At 42.1% G+C, this 21,794-nt stretch overlaps 1 protein-coding gene across 1 annotated transcript in view; it reads right to left on the bottom strand.

Moving 5' to 3' along the window:
• Positions 1 to 20,900, bottom strand: part of LOC149454437 (glutathione S-transferase P 2-like) — a 38,357-nt gene extending 17,457 nt beyond the window's left edge. The window contains exons 1-2 of the mRNA XM_089687583.1: positions 20,836 to 20,900; positions 1,609 to 1,644 (exon numbers count right to left, since the gene is read on the bottom strand). Of these exons, the coding sequence (XP_089543709.1) occupies positions 1,609 to 1,644; position 20,836 (37 nt within the window). The 5' untranslated portion in view covers positions 20,837 to 20,900. The remainder of the gene's footprint in view (positions 1 to 1,608; positions 1,645 to 20,835) is intronic.
• Positions 20,901 to 21,794: the final 894 nt, after the last annotated feature.

The following is a 21,794-nucleotide window of genomic DNA, read 5'->3' as shown; positions in this document are numbered from 1 at the left end:
CTGTCAAAATGCAGTAGCGCAGCGGGGAGGATTCCTCCATCTACCTCGATTGTGTAAATGGGGTGACCTGTTCGTTCATTTGTTATTTGGGTTTTTTTTGATCAGCTGGCCTGATTCACTGCCATCTCCTGAAAAGTTGGCCAAGGACACCTCCCCTCTACTTCTGATATGGTATGCATACATCTGTTTTAGGAGAAACTCCACCATATTGTTACTCACATTCTCCTGACCTTAGACCCAACCTCCATAACAGCACTAGTATTCTCCTGGCCTGAGGCCCATCTCCATGAATAAAGGAATGTCCACACAAGTAACGTTTTACCATTTTTTACTGTGCAATGATAGGTCCACAACTCCGTACAAAAAAAAAATCCAAACCAAGTGGAAGGAATAATAGAACAATTATGATTTTATAGTGGAGGCTGCTAACAGAAAATGCATATGAACCAATGAGAGAAAACTGCATAAACCAGGGTTGGAGTGCCTACAATGCTGGGTAATATAAATAAGTCAATAAGAACAATTTAAAATCCATGTCAGTTTAATAAAGTGCTGATGCAAAGAAAGAGAAATAACATGGCGGTTTACATACAGCTGGGTGCAGAGATGACTATGCTTCTCTCATAGAGCACAGTAGGATGACTCAAACTCCCAGATCGGTGGGATGTGCTGACATATTCTGGTGACCCCTGAAAGATGGGAGGTATAGAATCTGGCAGCTGCCGGGGTCCCGTAGACGATGTATCCAAGGACCAGAAGTGAAGTGCTCTTGTGGCCAGAAATGAAGTCATGGTACTAGCAGAAGAAGCCAAAAGAACCTCCGCTGTGTGGGAAACCTAGCCAATGGAGAGCCACCTCTGGGAAAAGCCATCTCTATGAGAGAAGCATTGTCATCTCTGCACCCAGTTATATGTAAACTGCCATTCCTGTGTTGTTGCTTTTTCTTTGCATCTTTAAAATTCATATCAGTTTATTAAACTGTTCTTAAGTGGTTGCTGAGTATCATCCTTTGAGCTCAGACTTATTTTTATTACCCAGCACTACAGGTGCTCCAACCCTGGTTTATCCACATCTCTGTATAGCAGCTTCTTTAACTCCACTCTGCAGAACAGCAGTACAGTACATATCAGTGCAGTAAACGTGAACTCAGAAAGTCCACCCATCTCTCCCAAATCTCCACAATGAGTCCTCCTTTCATAGCCCTCATCCAGAGTCTCTTGATGGTGTGGCCCTAAGGGCCCTCTCCTTTACAGGCTACAGACATAGGTATGTCAGGGGTAATTTGTTCCCATACTCCTTTTGCCTGGGACTCCACCCATACCAGCTTATAAAGGGTACATACTCCACCCACCAGCTACACCCAGAGATGTGACCTTATTAAAAGGGTTACTAACTCCTGCATACATGCAGACAGCAAAACAATTTTAACAGTGCATCTAAACCAGCTCTATCCAAAACATAGCAAAAAAGGTTTGCCTAAAGATACATTTTAATTTGTGTCCTCCAAGAGTATGCCACATTAAGCAAAATCTTCATTTTCACAGTAGTACTGGTCATGGTAATTTAGTTATGGAATGTGAGTTTAACCTGTTTAGATCATCAACTTACCTCTTACAGGGAAATAAGTTAAAACTAATTCAGACACTGCAAGAAAAAAGAATATAATAATGTCATTTACACAGTAATGGTTCGAGAAGTAATGCTAGCCCAATATATTGAGATATCTACCATATTTATCCAAATGAAACTGGCAGCAAATTGTGGAAACTCTAGATTAACCCAAAATGTATTTTTGCTTTTTTTACTAATATTAAGAGAATATTATGTTGTGCAAATAGTAAGGTGATCGTAGCTGTATTAGAGCACTTGCAGCAAGCTGAAATGACAGCTGAGTACTGCCTTTAAATCTTAAGCTTTGTTATTTTTTTCTTAAAAATCAGAACAAGGGATGAACGATTTCATTCAATGAGAAATTTCCCTTGTGCTGGTGACTGCTGGCTCTTTCACACTAGTGGCTGGGGGCGTTAAAAATAGGAGACTCTCCCCACCTCCCTTGGCCATCCATCAGAATTATATTATTACAGCTGCACATAGTGCAGTCACAGTGCTTTGCTTCATGGCCACAGTAATTTTAACTCAGGATGCAGAGTTTGACAGATGTCACTGCCTGTCAAATTTAACTATTGGGATCAATGGAGCAGCATCACCACTGCGATCCAAGAGCTTTGGCCATTCAAAAAAGTAAAAAAAAAAAAAAAGACTTAAAAAGGCAGCAGTAGCACCTCCTGAATGCCTGCCAACCGCTGCTGTACCTCTCTTTGATAAGCAATCCATTGCAGAATGCTTATCAGAAGGCAATAAACATTACTGACAGCTTTATACATGCACCAATCGATAACATGAACGCTGACAGATAAGTGAATAACATTGATTATCTCATTACATTTGCAGCAAGTGAACATGCGGTGAAGTTGAAATATGGATCTGAGTGACTTCGACAAGGTTCAAATTGTAATGGCTAGATGACTGGGTCAGATCAACTCCAAACCTGCAGCTCTTGTGGGATGTTCCCAGTCTGCAGTGGTCAGGACTCACCAAAAGTGGTCAAAGGAACGAAAACTGGTGAACCAGTGACAGGGTTATGGGTGGCTAAGGCTCAGCGATACTTTGATGTGGGGAGTGAAGACTGGCCAGTGGCCCATGTATTCCGATCTAATAGAAGAGCTAATGGAGCTCAAAAGGCTGAAAAAGGTATTGATGGTTCCGATAGAAAGGTGACAGAACACACAGTGGATCACAGTAAATTGTGTATGGTGTTATATAGCTGCAGACCGGTCAGGGTGCCCATGCTGACCCAGGTTCCGAAAGTGAACACATACAGTATGGGCATGTGAGCATCAGACCTGGACAACGGAACAATGGAAGAAGCTGGCCTGGTCTGATGAATCCTCAGACAATGTTATGTAATATATATGATGTATGGTAATAATTGTTTAGTATTTGCATCGCAGGAGCATCACATTGTGCGGCATTTTATTTTGATTCAATTGTAATATATGTGGGAACACATATGGTGTCAGCTGCAATACATCATATGGTGTGAGTTATACGGTTGTGATTAATTGCGCTGAAGTACACTGCACAATTTAGAACTAACTACTTATTAAACAAATTTAAGAGAATGCTTTAAATGGTATGTTTAAGATATCTAAGAACAAATAAGAGGTTTTCTTGTCAGAGTTTACTTACTCTTTAAATAAGAAAGAAATATGCATTGCAAACTACATATAAACCCTGCCATTCATGAAAAAAATTCAGATACTCCATATAGAATGGCATTGTCTAAAAACAACCTCGTGACAAACAAATGCTTTCTACAACTTAAGTTCTTGCTGTAGGTTTGATGCTGAAGGTATCCATAGGGACATGCATGGTACTGATTCCCAGGGAGCAGCTGGAAGCACTGATTGATCGGGAAAACAGGGTGGTTGTACAGACGTCGATCAGTAAATTGACTTCTGTACAACCACTATCCCCATTTATGGAGCAAAATTCAACCAGCAGGAAATGGCCGAATTGCGATCCATGTATGGCCAGCTCTAGATCCTTGTCCAGTTTACTGATTCCCACCACAAGATTGAGGCTGATCCCACTTATCCAGTTCCTGTTTCCTCTATGGAGTCAAGTCATATTTTATTCTGGTTATACTTATGCTCTATTTGTTTTTTCTATTGGTTCAACTAGATGGACTTTTTTTAACCTGGCTGACCATGTGACTCTATGGAAATTTCCTGAAGGATTACATGCTAACCCTGGTGAAAGATCTACCCCTTGCCCCTAATAAAGAAGGTGCTTTGAAACATGTTGGGATGTTTCCCATACAAACTATCGAACACTGATGGCTTACCCAATTAGGTCGAGAGTACATATGGGAATATGGGCCAGTAGAGAGAATATGGTGACATATTAGTGATATAGTATATCAGCCATAATATTGTATATGCAGGCACTGATTTATTCAAATTGCTTCATGTACAACAAAAACTGACATTGAGTCTTTTAAAATATGGTTTTGCTACTTTGTACATGTCTGAAATGTCCCATTATGTGTTTTCAAATAATCTGTAGATTTTTAAGGGACGTTGCCATGACACAACATATCACCTCTGATACAGTCTAAGGAATGACTGTATGGAAATGGTAAAGTGGTATTAAACCCACAACCAAAAATGTAATATTTTACAACTTGCCAATCATTAAATGTGATGGTTGCATTCGTTTTTATTTTTAGTTCTTTTTTTCCTTCTGTTTGCATGTGGTGATCTGGCCAGTAACACACTTCCTGTATTAAATGCCTCCACTCTGGATTAAGGAACACAGGGGGCACAGCAGACAGCAGCATTGTCAGTCTGGGGGGGAGGGGACTGTTACTATACTGTAACAAATTGAAGCCAAACTCCAGTTCACACTTCATAATCAGTTACAATAGTTTTTTTTTCTTTTGGGATAAAGGTTTTACACAAGTAAATAAAAGCTGATCATTGTAAACACCCCTGCCAGTGTTAAATGGTTTGTCTCATCCTTGTGACTAATATATCTGGAAGAGAGCTTGTTATTTTGAAAAACACCAGACTTTCTGGCTGGATCACCAGATGAAATAGACAAAAGAAAGCCTAAAAAAGGAAACTAATACAGCCATCACATCTAAGAATTGGTAAGCTGCAAGTGTTTGATTTTGGATTAAAACAAAAACACTGTATTTACATAGTCTCAGAGTAAGAAGTGGTTAATTAATAACAAATAATTTAACTTGGCCAGACAGTAATGTTGCAGAGAAGGAGTTTGGACTTTACTTTGTTTCCTAATCTTAATAATTATTCTAGGTTCACTAAATCAGAAGAAATCAAACCCTGTAAGTCAACATAGTAGCCAGGCAATCAGCATTTCCAGGTGATCAGCAGCTGCAGCCTCCATATCTCTCTCAAAAAAGGTTTACTTTAACCACTTATGTAGTATTGCACATTTTTCTTGTTCAAACAATTTTTATTATTAGTAAACCAGAGTAACATAAACGGGGAGACATTACCATTATACATTGGACATTGTAGTGATAGCAAAACAGAAGAAGTGAAGATCACGGTACAAATGTCCATACATTTCCGACAAAAACAGGTAGTTAAGAATTTATGACAAATAACATTATATCTTTGGTCGATCGGGGTAATGGCTCACAAGGGCATTAAAGAGAAAGGGAAATTTAGAGGGGGGTCAAACAGGGGAGGGGGGGGCAGGGGAAGAGGAACAGCAACAATGACTCCATGAGCTTTATCGAGTGTACGACAGCCCCTATGAGCTGCGTATGAAGGGCTATTGACAATACCCATGGGGCATAGTACACAAATCAAGGGAGGAGGAGTTATTCGTCAAAGTTAGGAGCAAATGCACAAGAATTTAGGGATTGTGTCAAGAATTGTGGCTTCTACCTTTGCATGTATCATGGCTTGTGTTAATCTGGTTTTGACAGCCGCAACACTTAGAGTGGGGGATTTCCAGGATTTCGCTATAAGCTGCTTAGCCGCCATCGTGACTTGCATAAGGAGCTTGAATTGCGAATTGGAGATGCCATGGGGGCGTTGATTGAGTAGGGCTGTTGTTGGATCAGGTCGTAAAGTGATAATACTGAGTGTGGATAGTATGGTGAAAATTTCAGCCCAGAAGATTCGGGCTACTGGGTAGTCCCACCAAATGTGGTAATGTGTTCCTGGGTCCGTACAGCCTCTGAAACAGTTGGGTGAATAGCTAGGGGTAAATTTTGCAATTCTCACCGGGACCAAGTACCAGCGAGTTAAGACTTTATAGTTCGTTTCTAATGCTATGATGTTCTGCGAAGATGATTTTGTGTTGGCCCAAATGTGGTCCCAATCGGATGAGTCGAGTCCCTTACCTAAATCATTTTCCCACCTATGGGTGTAGGGGGGGGGGCGCAGTAACCGAAGTAGTGAAGAGTGAGTATAGGCATGAAATAAGACCACGTCTGTGAGGGTCTTTGCAACATGTCCATTCAAAGAAAGACATGGCATCTGGTTGATTGGTTACTGTTGCGTAAGAAGCTGGAAGACTATGCGTTTCTCACAGCGAGGCAAAGGATTTAAACTTATTCCTCTGTAGGAAATGATGTGTACGGAGCAGGTTAGCAGAGGTCCAGGCTTTGAATAATAGGGGTGTCTGCCAGGCTGGGGGTAAAGCTGGGTTTCGGAGAAACGAGAGCATAGGATTATGTAGCGATTGGAGGAGATAACGGGCTTTCAGTTTGTCCCATAAGGATAAGAAGTGGGAGGTAATGGGGTTGGTTATAAAACGGCGGTCTATTGGCCTCAACCAGAGCAAGTTAGCTGTAGATAGGGGGTCACACTCTATCGCTTCGAGGGCAACCCATTGAGGGATTTCAGAGGTTGCATGATACTTAGGTAACTGTGCTAAATGCGCTGCTTGATAGTAAAAATGGGAATATCCTCCTGCGCTTAATATGAATGCGTCCCTATCCTAACAGCTGCTATCACTCTGCCTTAACCAATAAGTCATAAATACCACACACTAAATAGTGAAGCGCTAAAAGCTACCAAAAATAAAACCCTATATTCACATCATAAATACCATCTGAACCTATAATAATTATAAATAACATACAATAATAAAAAATATTTTGTCTATCAGTGGGATAACTTAAATTAATAAATATCTCATACATAAACTAACCATAAATACCTCATAATATATAAATGCGTGATATAAAATGAATAACAATTGATATTCCCTTAATTGATCCTCAAATTAATCAGTGATATGGAATCGACATTCATAATTATACTATTCAATAAATAATAAATAATGAAAGTATAACTATCCGTGATGAATTGTGACAAACCTATGAGTTGAAATAAATAAACTGTGATTCTTAATCAAATAAATACGTGATTCATAATTTCTGTGGTAAACTATATATCAGAGTATTCCATAAAAAATTATATTATATATTAAATCCACTATATTTTGTGATAAATAAATACATAAAAACACTGTGTCTAAAATAAGCACAAAAGTCCATGCATATAATGTGAAAACACTCAGTGATCTTCACTTCTAGTGCTCAAAAAGGAATCCTCCAATGGCAGCAATGCCTGCTCACCTCCCCACCTCGACCCACACAGGGCCACAAGGCTAAAATTCTCCTCAAAGGCAATCCTTTACTCCAGGCAGCTCAGCAAGGGATCACAGGACTTCCACTCCACCTCCTCTCAAACGTCATATAGGACACAAACAGAACTTCCCATAGTATAATACCGTTTATTAAAACACTCAATGCAACATACTGTTTCCACTCACATGTATTTCTTATTACAGAGCGCTTTCCACCTCATTCCATGGGTGTATTCACATACAGGGATGGAAACCAATATGGCCGCTGCGTCCGCACATGCGTCCCCACGTGACCTGACGTGACGTATCACTGAACTGGGAATGGCGTTCCGACGCGTTGCGTCACGTGCGTCGTGACTTCATCAGGGTAACCGCCCCCCAGAGCCATAATGTGTTTATATAGGGAATAGTCAACACACTATTCCCAATTAGAGGGCGGGCTCCCGGCGGCCATTTTACCAGAGCCCGCAAAGCTAACCTCGTTACATGGGAGATATTCCTATAATAGCTTCTCGATCTAAGACTTTATTAAATACCACTACTTCCATTTCATATTTACTCGTAATCTTATGGAATACTCCTCTTAAAAATACAAATAAAATACATAAGATTGTTTATTAATATTATATTAAGAACCTGCATACTACCCCACTTTATTAATTATAAACCCATCTCATTATTATTGTTAAAGGGACAGAGGAAATGATTATAAATTAAACCTAACATTAATGTATATATACAGATACACAGATCTGATATAAATAAACCAATCCTTTAATAGAAAGATATATATATATATACATATATATACATATAATATACATATATACCCATATAATCACATAACAAACCATATCCTTAAAAAGTTGATGTTTAATAAAAATTAAAAAGTCTTAAAAAACGTATTAAACCTGACCTTATATAGCTACTCTATATTCTCACTTAAAAATCTGAAAGGGGACCCTTATTAAATCCAATATCTTATCTATATAAATCCGTTATTAATATAATTGCTCTACACCTTAACATGTAAAGCCATATGCATTATATGGAGAAATTTAATTCCCATATATATTCCAATTTGTAATAATCATGTGAATGAACCAACTTCATTCTTAATGTTGGTGTGTCCAAACACTTCCTGAAACAACATAATAAAGATCCATCAGGCCTAAAATTTTGGGGGATCCAGAAATATACAAAACACTGGAGAGGTGGTAGTAAGGTTAAATCTTTGAGCCAAGCAGAATCCCGATGGATTTATATTATGCATACGCAGGTACCTTGTGGGTTAAATGTGGATTTTGATTTAAATTGTTTTATTAGTGACTTTTATTTAGTGAGAATTATTGAAAGAGATAATATTTTAGTAGCCAAGGAGGGAGGGTTAGTGGCTATGGATATATATATTATATTATGGATTTTAGACTGTGCGTATTTATTTTAAATACTTTTGTTATACTGTAGAGATATATTTATGGTCTGTTTACGACATATGTAATAAGGTTTTTTGTAAACTCGGACCATGGGTTTATTCACATGATTATTACAAATTGGAATATATATGGGAATTAAATTTCTCCATATAATGCATATGTCTTTACATGTTAAGGTGTAGAGCAATTATATTAATAACGGATTTATATAGATAAGATATTGGATTTAATAAGGGTCCCCTTTCAGATTTTTAAGTGAGAATATAGAGTAGCTATATAAGGTCAGGTTTAATACGTTTTTTAAGACTTTTTAATTTTTATTAAACATCAACTTTTTAAGGATATGGTTTGTTATGTGATTATATGGGTATATATGTATATTATATGTATATATATATATCTTTCTATTAGAGGATTGGTTTATTTATATCAGATCTGTGTATCTGTATATATACATTAATGTTAGGTTTAATTTATAATCATTTCCTCTGTCCCTTTAACAATAATAATGAGATGGGTTTATAATTAATAAAGTGGGGTAGTATGCAGGTTCTTAATATAATATTAATAAACAATCTTATGTATTTTATTTGTATTTCTAAGAGGAGTATTCCATAAGATTACGAGTAAATATGAAATGGAAGTAGTGGTATTTAATAAAGTCTTAGATCGAGAAGCTATTATAGGAATATCTCCCATGTAACGAGGTTAGCTTTGCGGGCTCTGGTAAAATGGCCGCTGGGAGCCCGCCCTCTAATTGGGAATAGTGTGTTGACTATTCCCTATATAAACACATTATGGCTCTGGGGGGCGGTTACCCTGATGAAGCCACGACGCACGTGACGCAACGCGTCGGAACGCCATTCCCAGTTCAGAGATACATCACTTCCAGTCACGTGGGGACGCATGTCCGGACGCAGCGGCCATATTGGTTTCCCTCCCTGTATGTGAATACACCCATGGAATGAGGTGGAAAGCGCTCTGTAATAAGAAATACATGTGAGTGGAAACAGTATGTTGCATTGAGTGTTTTAATAAACGGTATTATACTATGGGAAGTTCTGTTTGTGACCTATATGACGTTTGAGAGGAGGTGGAGTGGAAGTCCTGTGATCCCTTGCTGAGCTGCCTGGAGTAAAGGATTGCCTTTGAGGAGAATTTTAGCCTTGTGGCCCTGTGTGGGTCGAGGTGGGGAGGTGAGCAGGCATTGCTGCCATTGGAGGATTCCTTTTTGAGCACTAGAAGTGAAGATCACTGAGTGTTTTCACATTATATGCATGGACTTTTGTGCTTATTTTAGACACAGTGTTTTTATGTATTTGTTTATCACAAAATATAGTGGATTTAATATATAATATAATTTTTTATGGAATACTCTGATATATAGTTTACCACAGAAATTATGAATCACGTATTTATTTGATTAAGAATCACAGTTTATTTATTTCAACTCATAGGTTTGTCACAATTCATCACGGATAGTTATACTTTCATTATTTATTATTTATTGAATAGTATAATTATAAATGTCGATTCCATATCACTGATTAATTTGAGGATCAATTAAGGGAATATCAATTGTTATTCATTTTATATCACGTATTTATATATTATGAGGTATTTATGGTTAGTTTATGTATGAGATATTTATTAATTTAAGTTATCCCACTGATAGACAAAATATTTTTTATTATTGTATGTTATTTATAATTATTATAGGTTCAGATGGTATTTATGATGTGAATATAGGGTTTTATTTTTGGTAGCTTTTAGCGCTTCACTATTTAGTGTGAGCGAGCCAAACGCCTCGAGACGCCGGAGTAGGGAAGGAGAGGAAGTCAGTGGGGATGTGAGGAAGAGCAAGACGTCATCCGCAAAGAGACATAACTTATGATGTGTGCCCCCTATCTCGAGTCCCCTGACATCCGGATTAGCTCAGATTAAGAGGGCTAGATGCTCTATAGCCAGGGCGAAGAGCAAGGGGGACAGAGGACAGCCCTGTCTCGTACCTCTGGAGATCAGGAACTGGGCTGACCTGTGCCCCAAATACCTAATTCTGGCCAAAGGGCTCTCGATACAGCGAGAGAATCCAGGTAAAAAGTGTGGGCCAAAACCCCAGCGGTGCAAAATGTAGTTGAGATATGGCAATGAAACTGTATCAAATACTTTCCGGATATCTAAGGACGGGAAACAGGCGGGAATATTGCGAGACTTGGCTAGATTTGCCAAAAGAGATGCACGTCTGACGTTATCTCCCGCTTGTCTAGTTGGGATAAAGCCCACTTGGTCATTATGGAGAGCCAATACACAGATTAAGACGTATGGAAAGGATTTTCGCTAACAGTTTGATATCAATGTTCAGGAGAGAGATTGGCCTATAATTGGACCATTGCGTGTCATCAGAGTTCGGTTTTGGGATCATTGAAATGTTCGTTTGTACTGTTTCAGGGTTGAAGGATTGGCCAGATAGTAAAGCGTAAAAGGCATTAGTGAGGATGGGTGCGAGGAGATGGGCAAATTTTTTATAGTAAGTGGCTGAGAAACCGTCCGGTCCTGGGCGTTTACACAGTTTTATGCTTTTAATAGCATCTAGGGTTTCGGCTGGGGAGATGGGTTGCTCTAGTGTCGCTATTTGGCACTCTGAGAGTTTTGGGAAAGAAATGGAGGTTAGAAGGGTATCAGCTTGTGTGGAATCAAAAGGTGTGGAGGAAGAGTAAAGCTGTGACAGGTGTTTATGGAAAGTCTGTAGTATGTGCTCAGGATTACTAGTGAGGATACCAGAAGAGGTGCGTATCCGGATAGGTCTAGTGGGCTGGTCCAGCCTGTGAAGTGAGAGGGCCAGGAATGTATTGGGTTTATTTGCCTTAGTATAATACTTGTGCCTAGACCTACAAAGTGAGAGTTCCGCTTGGTCCGTGAGAAAGAGATCCAACGCCAATCTAGATCGCTCTAGGGCCTCACAGTTGGCAGGTGAAGGGGCCGCCTGGAAGGCTTGATGGGAACGATCATAGGTCTGCTCCAGTGAGAGACGTTGTTGTCTTTTGGTTTTATTTATGAAGGATGCTTTGCTAATGCAAAACCCTTGCAGTACTGGTTTATGTGCTTCCCATAACAGGAGAGGAGAAATATCAGGCGATTGGTTAAGAGAGAAATAGTCCTTGAGGGCGTTTTTGATTTCTAGACAGTGCGCTGGATTTGCGAGCAGGTTATCGTTAATGATCCAAGAGGATTCAGCGGGGGATGGGGCTAATGAGGCCATAGACGTGAATACGGCGCAATGGTCAGACCAAGGGATTGGAATTATTTCGGAAGTTAGGAGTCGGGGAGAGGAGGCGGTGGTAATGAAAATATGATCTATCCTGGAGAATGACTGGTGGGGGTGAGAATAGAAAGTGTATTGGCGTTTAGCCGGGTTGAGTTCCCGTCACGTATCTATCAAAGCATGACGTTGTAATATGGCTTGGAAGGTTTGTTTAGAGGTAAGGACAGGGGAGGATTGAGAAGATTTGTCAAGAAAGGGATATATTACACTGTTAGAGTCTCCGCTGACAAATAAAGTACCGTGCTTATGATGGTCTATAACAGAGAGTATGTGGGAGAGGAATGGTAAGGGATCTTGGTTTGGGGCATAGTATGCGACAATGGTAACATCTACATCTAGGAGTTGCCCTACTAGCAGGAGGTAACGACCATCCGGGTCTTTGATTTCGGTGTGTAGCGTGAAAGGTGTTGTGCGATGAAAGGCAAACAGTACCCCCCTACGTTTGGTGGCGGCAGAGGCTGTATAGACCTGAGGATAACGGGGACCGAAAAACTTGGGGGTGGAGTTCGGGGTGTAGTGTGTTTCCTGTAGACAGACCACGTGAGCTTTAAGTGTAGCAAAGGTTTGGAAATCCTTATTATGCTTCTGGGGGACATTAAGGCCCTGTACATTCAGGGTGAGGATATTTAGCGAGCCCATGGGGAGAGTTCGTAGTGGTTTGAGTGGCTTGGCTTCACCAGCAGGGATGGAGTCTGACGATTACTGTGGGAGATGAGAGCGTTGCGGAGTATGTTGCGCGAAGTCATGGAGTCATATTGGGGGGAGGGAGGGGGGGTACGGTATGGGAAAGGTAACATGGAGAAAGGGGTGTAGAAGGCCATTTAAGGCCTAAAAGGCATGTTCCCAAGGACACCCTGAATCAGGGTGGGCGAGGGAGCAATAGTAGCCCAAGTGTTATTAAATAGCCAATAACACAGGGGCTAATGTGGAGTGAGCAGGTACGTGGACCATGAGGATGACAGCTATATAGTAAATAAATGGTGGTGAGGTCCCGGTAGAAAAAACAAGCACAAAAAACATCCGAGGAAATCAAGGTGTCCTAGGCTCAGACGGCTCCAGCAGCGCTGGTGCGACACCTTGGGCGTGGAGGTGTGGCAGCGCACTCTGTCAAAGTCCAGGCTCCCGAATGCAAACCAAAATAGGGCCCAGGAGGGGAAGACCAGAACAATCCCCAGACTGTGGGGCAACCAAAATCCAACAGGCAAAGGGAGAGATGGCATCAAGGGCACCAACCGCAAAGACAGACAGGAGAGTACACCGCTTGGCGTGTGGAACAAAAAGAAAAAGCGTGGGACATATTTCAGTCCATGGTGTCTTGTAAAGAGAGGCCCGGTGACGAAAAACGCCCTCTTTTGTGGAGGCTGAGTTGACCTTCAGATGCACGTGTGGGGCAGGACTTCCGCCGCGAGCAGGATGTGGACCTCCGCTTGGCGCTCTCTAAAGGCGTCGCTGGGGAAAGTAGTTGTAGGATCCGCAAGGTATCTAGTAGGTCCTCTGGAGTCTTGCAGATGTAATCTCGGGTTTGGTAGCGGAATCGCACAGCAAAGGGGAAGCTCCACCTATACTGTATGGCGTGTTGTTGAAGTACTTGTAGGTGGGGTTTCATAGCCCTGCGCTTGGAGATAGTTGTGGGGCATAAATCTTGGAATAATTGGTAATTATGTCCCTGGAATTGTAGACATTCTGCGTTACGGGCAGCTTGTAGAAGTTGCTCCTTGGTACGGAAAAAGTGGAGCTTGGCTATAATGTCGCGTGGCGGGCCATCTGAGCGTCGCGATGCTAACGCCCTGTGGACTCTATCCAATTCCAATCTTTCGATTGGGATAGCTGGGGCGAGCTCTTGGAACAGAGCTGTTATCGTTGATTGAACGTCGACGATCGTTTCCGGAAGGCCACGGATACGTAGGTTTGAACGCCTTGCTCGGTTTTCAAAATCCTCCAGTCGTGTCAGCAACGATGCGTTTTCGTCACGCAGGAGGTCAAGGTCTTCCATATGTGTCTGAAGCGAGGCGTCAAGGCCGTCCACTCTCTGTTCTAGGTCCGCAGTGCGCTGTCCTAATTCACGGATTTCCCTAGATAGTGTGGCAGTGATGCGGTCCGAGGTTTGCTTCAAAGCTTTGTGTAGCATTTTTTCGAAGCGTAATAGTAGGTCAGGGGGCGTGAGGTAAGGCGTCAGGGTAGGTGCAGGGGCATCTGTTTCAGTGTCAGACTCACCCTCAGAAGTGCAGGGATGACTGGGCTGCGGATCTTGCAGGGCTGCGTATGTCCCTGCAGCTTGCTTGCTTCCACGAGCTAGGGCGGCGGCCATCTTTGTGGAGGCCTTCCCCAGGGCCTCTTTAATTGTTTTAATTGGAGGGGGGACCTGGTGCCGGGGTGCCCCTTTAAACATTTTGCTGCTCGTCAATGGGGGGGGCTGTTATTCAGATCTCAGCCCCCCTGTTCTCTCTTCTGCCTCAGAGATGTGCTGGCTTTTGTGGGCGGGCCTGTGTGTGACTCACTATGGGGACGGAGTCCCCTGTCGGATTTCTCCAACTTGCTGTGGCTGATCCGCCGTTGAGCAGGGCGGATCAGACCCTGGGAGGGTTGCCTTGTGGGTCGGGTCCCCCTGGGCTGGATTGCGGGCTGGGACCCGCTGATTCCCGGCGCTTTTGTGGGCGGGCCTGTGTGCGACTCACTATGGGGACGGAGTCCCCTGTCGGATTTCTCCGACTTGCTGTAGCTGATCCGCCGTTGAGCAGGGCGGATCAGACCCTGGGAGGGTTGCCTTGTGGGTCGGTTCCCCCTGGGCTGGATTGCGGGCTGGGACCCGCTGCTTCCCGGCGCTGTCACCCGACGGGGAGACGGAGCCTCTTCAGGACATGTCCGTCCCACCGGCCGCGCATGCGCACTCCGTATTGCACATTTTTAATGTGTGGATGGGCAGTCCTTTACTTACCCAGTGCCGTTTATGAATGGGCAGCCAATCCTTTGGGTGATTGCTGTGCACCAAGCCATCATTAGACATTGTACTTAGCTGAACCAAAATGTTGGGTACCATGTGATTGCTGTGATTGGTCATCAAAACAATCACATGGTACTATTTACAGTGCTGATCCCTCCCCTTCCCTTTACAACTTGAGAAGGAGATGAATGGGCAAAGAATGGGTCAGTAGCTGCTGATCCATTCATTCTGTTGAAATGTCACATGGATTTTTTTCTTACCCTTTCATGTCCTCTCTTCTCCTACACATACTAGCTCCTATGCTGTCTCCATGTGACCTGTACATTAACCCCTTTACTGTGTATGACCTGTACATTAACATATCTAGTGCACAATTCTTAAGCTCTGTTTAGCCCCCTCAGAAACTTGGCATGTTTCTACATTTCCAAAAATTTGCGGCAAAAAATTAGATTATATTGGGGTTTCTGCTTTCCAAAAAAGGTTCATTTGGGGGGTTTTCATATTATACATATTTTTTTTGATAGAAGTAATTGAAACTGTTTTTTTCCAAAACATTTGTAATTTCCTAATTTTCCTATTTCCTTTTTATTGTAAAAAATAAAACACCAGCAGTTATTAAATACAACCAAAAGAAAGTTCTGTTACAGTCTGGTACTCAAGTGGTTAAAGTGATATAAAAGGCTATTTTTTTTTTATTAAATTAAAAACTAGGTTATACTTACCTGCTCTGTGCAACCATATTGCACAAGGAGGTCACATACCGCCACTTCTGGCAGTTCTCCGCTGGCGCTATCCATTTCTCGCTGCTCTGGGTGCCTCCTTAACAAGCCTGATATCCATGTTTGCGCACTCCTGAGACAAGCTGTGTGTCCATAGACACACATAGGGCCAATAATCCACGCCCCCTGCTCCCTCCTCACATGAGTTTGACTGCCAGCAGCAGGAGCCTATGGTTACCACAACTCTTAGTGTCCCCTGTGAAACCGTGAAATTAAAAGAGCGGTGCTGAAGCCGGAACAGCCGAAGCTGTGATAGGAGTCAGGTAAGTGTTTAGGGAGGGGGGTAAGTAGAACAGATAGTAAGGTGTTTTTTTTTTACCTAAATGCAGGGAATACATTAAGGTAGAAAAATAAAATGGCTTTATAACCATGTTAACCACTTTCAGTCATTAGGTAAGGAAGTGATTATTCCAGCCTGCAGCAGCAGCCATAATTCTGATGTCAAAATTTTCAGCAAGTGATCAGCTTTACTGTATGTGTGATCTGAGTGGCTCCATAGATGCCCAATTGATTTTACAGGGCTCAGAAGGGGGCCCCCCTCCTGTCACCGTCTGCCACTGTTCCCAGGCTTTTCTGTTCCATTGGGGTGCCTCGAACCACCTTAAGCAGCCGCTCTGTCTGAGAACAAAGGAGAAGGAGGAACATATGTTCCTCCCCCTGCTTTGTGACAAATGAAGCCAGAATCAACATGTATAAAGTCACTTCTGGTTTCAGTTCTTTGTTTACCTGACTGTTCCCGGTCAATGAGGCAGCTGACTGCAGAGCTCAATCTCAGTCTTCATGGGACTGAGATTGAGCTCTGAAGTCACTTTTGCAGCAATTGTTTTCTTGTTCCAGGTCACAATCCTGTGCAATGTCCTTTTGTCTCTTTCGGTCAGTTGACCATGCATAAGCTTAAGCATAATCTTATGCTTATCAGATAATGTTTTCCCGGAAACTGTATATGTCGTCATTACTTTTAATACTGTACCTTGTGACACAGCAAATAAATTGCCAACTTCAGTCACACAGGCACCAGCTAAGTGGCACCAACAATTTGCCCTCTTTGAAGCTCAGTAAGCTCTGACATGACTCCGTACAACCAGCAATGCATGTGGTGAATGAAGAAAGTGAGGTTCCCACCTTTCAGCTAGGTGACTCATTAGCTTTCAACGCAAAACATGTCATCGCGTTCACACCTACAAATCATGTAGCGTTTCTATTGTTTTGTTCAAACCCTGTATTTACTTGGCACAACCTCTTGTTTTCTATTTACCAAAAAAATTTGGGTATTACAATACAGTATATTGTGTCTGTGTGCACTAAAGTGCAATTAAGTGTATTTCTTTCTGAAAATTAGCATTTGGTAAATGGCTGTGCAAATATCGTGCAACCAAACTGATAAGAGGCATGGAGGAGCTCAGCTATGAGGAAAGATTAGAGGAAATTAATTTATTCTCTTCTGAGAATAGGAGATTAAGGGGGGATATGATCAACATGTATAAATACATCAGTGGTTCATATAGTGAACTCAGTGTAGAGCTATTCACCCTGAGGTCATCATAGAGGACAAGTGGCACTGTTTACGTCTGGAGGAAAAGAAATTTAATCTCCAAACACGGAAAAGGTTTCTTTACAGTAAGAGCTGTGAAAATGTTAAAAGAGTTGGTTCTGGCCAGCTCAGTGAATTGCTTTATAAAAAGGCCTGGATTCTTTCTTAGATACACAGAATATAACTGGATACTAACATTTATAGGTAAAGTTGATCCAGGGAATATCCGATTGCCTCTCGGGGAATCAGGAAGGAGTCTTTTTTCCCTGCAGGAGCAAATTGGTTTATGCTTTGCTGGTTTTTTCCTCTGGATCAACTGTGGGTGTAAGATTATAACTTTTTTTTTTTTTTTAATGGTTGAACTGGATGGACTTTTGTCTTTTTTCAACCATACTATGTAACATAAAAATTTTGGAGTTTGGGCAAGGACACAGGGGCCCCATGATCCCCTATTGCCCGGGGGCCCCATGAGTTGTCAGTCCGCCCCTGCTCCTATCCGCCCCTGCTCCTATCTCTCACCCACCATTTTATTCTCCAGGGCCTCTGCTTTCAGGAAATATATAAGATGAGGGGAGATGGAGATTCTAAGCAATTTTCTTGCAAAAAAAAGGCAAATTTTTACATAAAAACATTTAAAAACTGGTTGCAAGAGCAATTGCAGCTTTAAATGAGACCAAATAATGCTTATATAGCTCAATCCAGCCACCCACTTAACTCAGGGCATAAAGAATATTACTCAGTATGCTTACCCCTCCCTCCTAGATTGTAAGCTCCAAGGAGCAGGGCCCTCCAGGGGCGGACTGACCATTTGGAAACTCGGGCACTGCCCGAGGGCCCGGGGTCAGTAGGGGCCCATATGAGACGCCCCTGGTACCTTTTTCATAGGCTTTTTTGAGTTTGGGCAAGGACACAGGGGCCCCATGATCCCCTATTGCCAGGGGGCCCCATGAGTTGTCAGTCCGCCCCTGCTCCTATCTCTCTTGTGTTGAACTGTATTGTTGCTGTATTGTCTCCCGTTATATTGTAAAGCGCTGAGCAAACTGTTGGCGCTATATAAATCCTGTATAATAATAATATTAATAATCTATCCATGGATTGGAAATATAGGCATTATGCTTAGCAGTCTATCCATTCAAAAGACCACATTGTATTGGGCAGTTGGAGAGTATATCAGTCAAAAAAAGCTGCCGGACCAGATTTGCTGGATCCTTGGCTGCATCAGAGGCATAGAGATCAAATTATTGTTTGATCTCATTTAAAGGTACAATTATGCCAATGTGTTCACTATGAGGGTTGATGACAAATTTGCAAGTCATAAACTGAAGTAGAGTTGCTGTTCTTATGAGGACATGATGCGTAAAACACTTGTGATGAATGACAGTATCCTGTTGGGATACAATACAATATAACAGCTGGCTTTGCACCCACGTTGGCTGAACTGTATAGGCATATTATATGCAAAAGAATGGTGGAGTTTTATATATATGGACTATGTAGTAGGACATTTGCAAACCCATCCAAAACAGTGTGCATGAGCTGACAGGGAGGAGAACTGTATTGTTTACATACAGTTCTCCTCCTCGTCGGAGATGCTCGGCAATCACCAGGCCGGGCGAGTGATCACCAGCCAAGACCCGGAGATTGACAGCCGTGGCCGCGAAATGAGAAATCACATATATAAAGGTGATTTTGCGCACCCGTGCTGCCCTCTAGCACTATATCTGCTAAAAGGCGGTCAGGAAGCAGTTAATTAAAACATTTTTAATAATTGTACCTTTCTGTAATTACCATCTGAGAGTTGTTTTCTACAGTATATTCAAACTGTTTTCATTTTTATTACATTTTATGGTAAAAGTGCAATTGAGTCTTACCCAGGTTTTTATGATTTTTTTTCAGTGTTTCATGATGTGGCTAAACTGAACCTAGCCCATGCTGAAATGCGTTTTAGTGATGTGATGTCAGGTACCCATGCACAGTTACATAGTTAGTCTGGCTGAAAAAAGACAAAAGTCCATCCAGTTCAACCATTAAAAAAAAAAGTTATAATCCTATACCCACAGTTGATCCAGAGGAAGGCAAAAAAAAAAAAACACAGCAAAGCATGATCTAATTTGCTCCTGCAGGGAAAAAAAAATCCTTCCTGATCCCCCGAGAGCAATCGGATATTCCCTGGATCAACTTTACCTATAAATGTTAGTATCCAGTTATATTCTGTGTATCTAGGAAAGAATTCAGGATTTTTTTAAAGCAATCCACAGAGCTGGCCAGAACCAACTCTTGAGGGAGTCTAGTCCACATTTTCACAGCTCTCATTATGAAGAAACCTTTCCGTATTTGGAGATTACATTGCTTTTCCTCCAGACGTAAAGAATGCCCCCTTGTCCTCTGTGATGACCTCAGGGTAAATAACTCTACACCGAGTTCACTATATGAAACACTGATGTATTTATACATATACATGGTGATCATATTCCTCTTAATATCCTCTTCTCAAGAGAGAATAAATTCAGTTTCTCTAATCTTTCCTCATAGCTGAGCTCCTCCATGCCTCTTATCAGTTTGGTTGCCCTCCTCTGTACTTTCTGAAGTTCCCCAATGTTCTTTTTGTGAATTGGTGCCCAAAACTGAAATGCATATTCTAGATGAGGTATTACTAATGATTTGTATAGGGGTAAAATGATATCTCTCTCTCTGGAGTCTATATCTCTTTTAATACAAGAGAAGATTTTGCTTTCGTTAGAAACCGCAGCTTGGCATTGCATGCCATTAATAAGCTTGTGATCTACCAGAACTCCCAGATCCTTCTCCACCATTGACTCCCCCAGTTGTATCCCCCCTAGTATGTATGATGCATGCATATTCTTAGCCCCCAAGTGGCGGCTACCAGCCTTGTTAAACCAGGTTGCCTTCAGGTTTCTTCGAGGGTGCCTTGGCAAAATGCCTAAAAATTGCCCAAAACAATGTATACAAGCCAGCAAGTGGATGAAGCCTGCTTTTTAGTTACAAAGAGCCACAGTTTTTTCATTTGTGTACCATTAGCACCTTCCACATTGTGCACCATAGCACCTTCCAGCTGCCAGCATCCTAAACCAATGATGTCATCAATTGATAAGGAGGACACTGGGTGCCTGTACAGCATCTTTGCTTAACCCTTCCCTGCCCTATGTCACTGGGGTCACATTAGCTGAGCGAGGAAGAGAACCAGAAGAAAAGGAGAAAAACTGCAATATTAGTCAGTTCCAGTGTGCAAAGGTGTATTTGCTGTGGAAGAATAAATCACCTCTAATGTTATAAGCCCTACATTTGTGGATGCTGCTAAATTATGTAAAACTATTGGTTTTGTTTTTATATTTTCGTATAGGGTGCCTCAAGCTAATTCTAAAGGATTCCTTGGCCGAAAAAAAAGTTGAGAAACACTGATCTACACCAATTACCATTTGGAGGAGGGTAGCCAATAAAGCTTGCCTACACTGCATCAAAAGCCAACCCCCAAAACTCCCACTTTAGAGCTTGAAAAAAAAAATAAACAGGGAAAATAGAGTCCCTGAGATATCCTCCTAGTGCACAAAACAGAAAAAAAAGTAGTAAAATGTGGGTAATCTGTTATTCCCCTTGATATATTTACTTACTGTTGTTAGTCTTGATTGACCGGTATTGCTGCTTTACAAGTGTAGTTAACCTTGACTGTCTGCCACAGGTTTTTATTGAAAACAGCTTATGCTGACTCATTGTGACTTTCGTTACCAAAGGAAGAGAGGGGAGGGATGCCGTGCTTATAGTACACTGGCTGAAATACGAGAAGGTAGAATGTGAAAAGGTGTACAGATGATATAGGTTCAGGTTGAATTGTTTGAGCAGGAACAAAAATTGTAAGTGACCCAGAGATCAGCTCCAGTCTATAGGTGAACTGCTAATGTATCCAGGGACATCCATTATTTAGTGTTCCAGGCAGGGGAACAGAGGGCAGAGGCATAACTAGAACCTTCAGGCCCCTGATGCAAGAAACCATGAAGCCCCCCCCCCAATCATCAGTGGGATTGCCAAGAAAGGGAAATCAGTGACAGTGCTGGGAGGAGGGGGGTGGGAGAATTGGATCAATAGTAGTGCTGGTCGGGGGGAGGATGTGTTAAGTATGGTAGTGGGGGGGGAGCAATGGCAGTTCTGTGTGGGTAATAAGGGAAGTGACAGTGCTGGGGGGGTGGGATCAGTGGCAGTGGTGGGGGGGGGGATGGCATGAGTGGCATTGCTGTTGGGGGGATGGGATGAGTGACAGTGTTGGTGGGATGGATTGGGTTCAGTGACAGTGCTGATATGTGGGGGATCGAATCAGTGGCAGTGCTAGGTGGGGATGGGATCAGTGACACTCACTTGCTTTCAATGTCCACTTGGTTCCCTCTCCATGCTCAGTGTCTCTTGATTTTTCCAACTGTCTCCGGTGTCACTCTGTTCCAAAATAGGGTCTCTCCTCCCAGTGGAGCCTTCTCCAGCTCCTCCCCCTTCACTCTACTGGGTCAGCTGACTCTTGTTTCTGCCCCCCAACGGCATGCCCCATCTGCCTACAGCTTCAAAATGAATAGGAGGAGAGACT

Source organism: Staurois parvus, unplaced genomic scaffold (genome assembly GCF_062004578.1).
Source record: "Staurois parvus isolate SC_StPar_1 unplaced genomic scaffold, SC_StPar_1.0 ptg000430l, whole genome shotgun sequence".
Classification (NCBI taxonomy): Eukaryota; Metazoa; Chordata; class Amphibia; order Anura; family Ranidae; genus Staurois; species Staurois parvus.
This window is presented reverse-complemented; position numbering and strand designations above follow the sequence as displayed.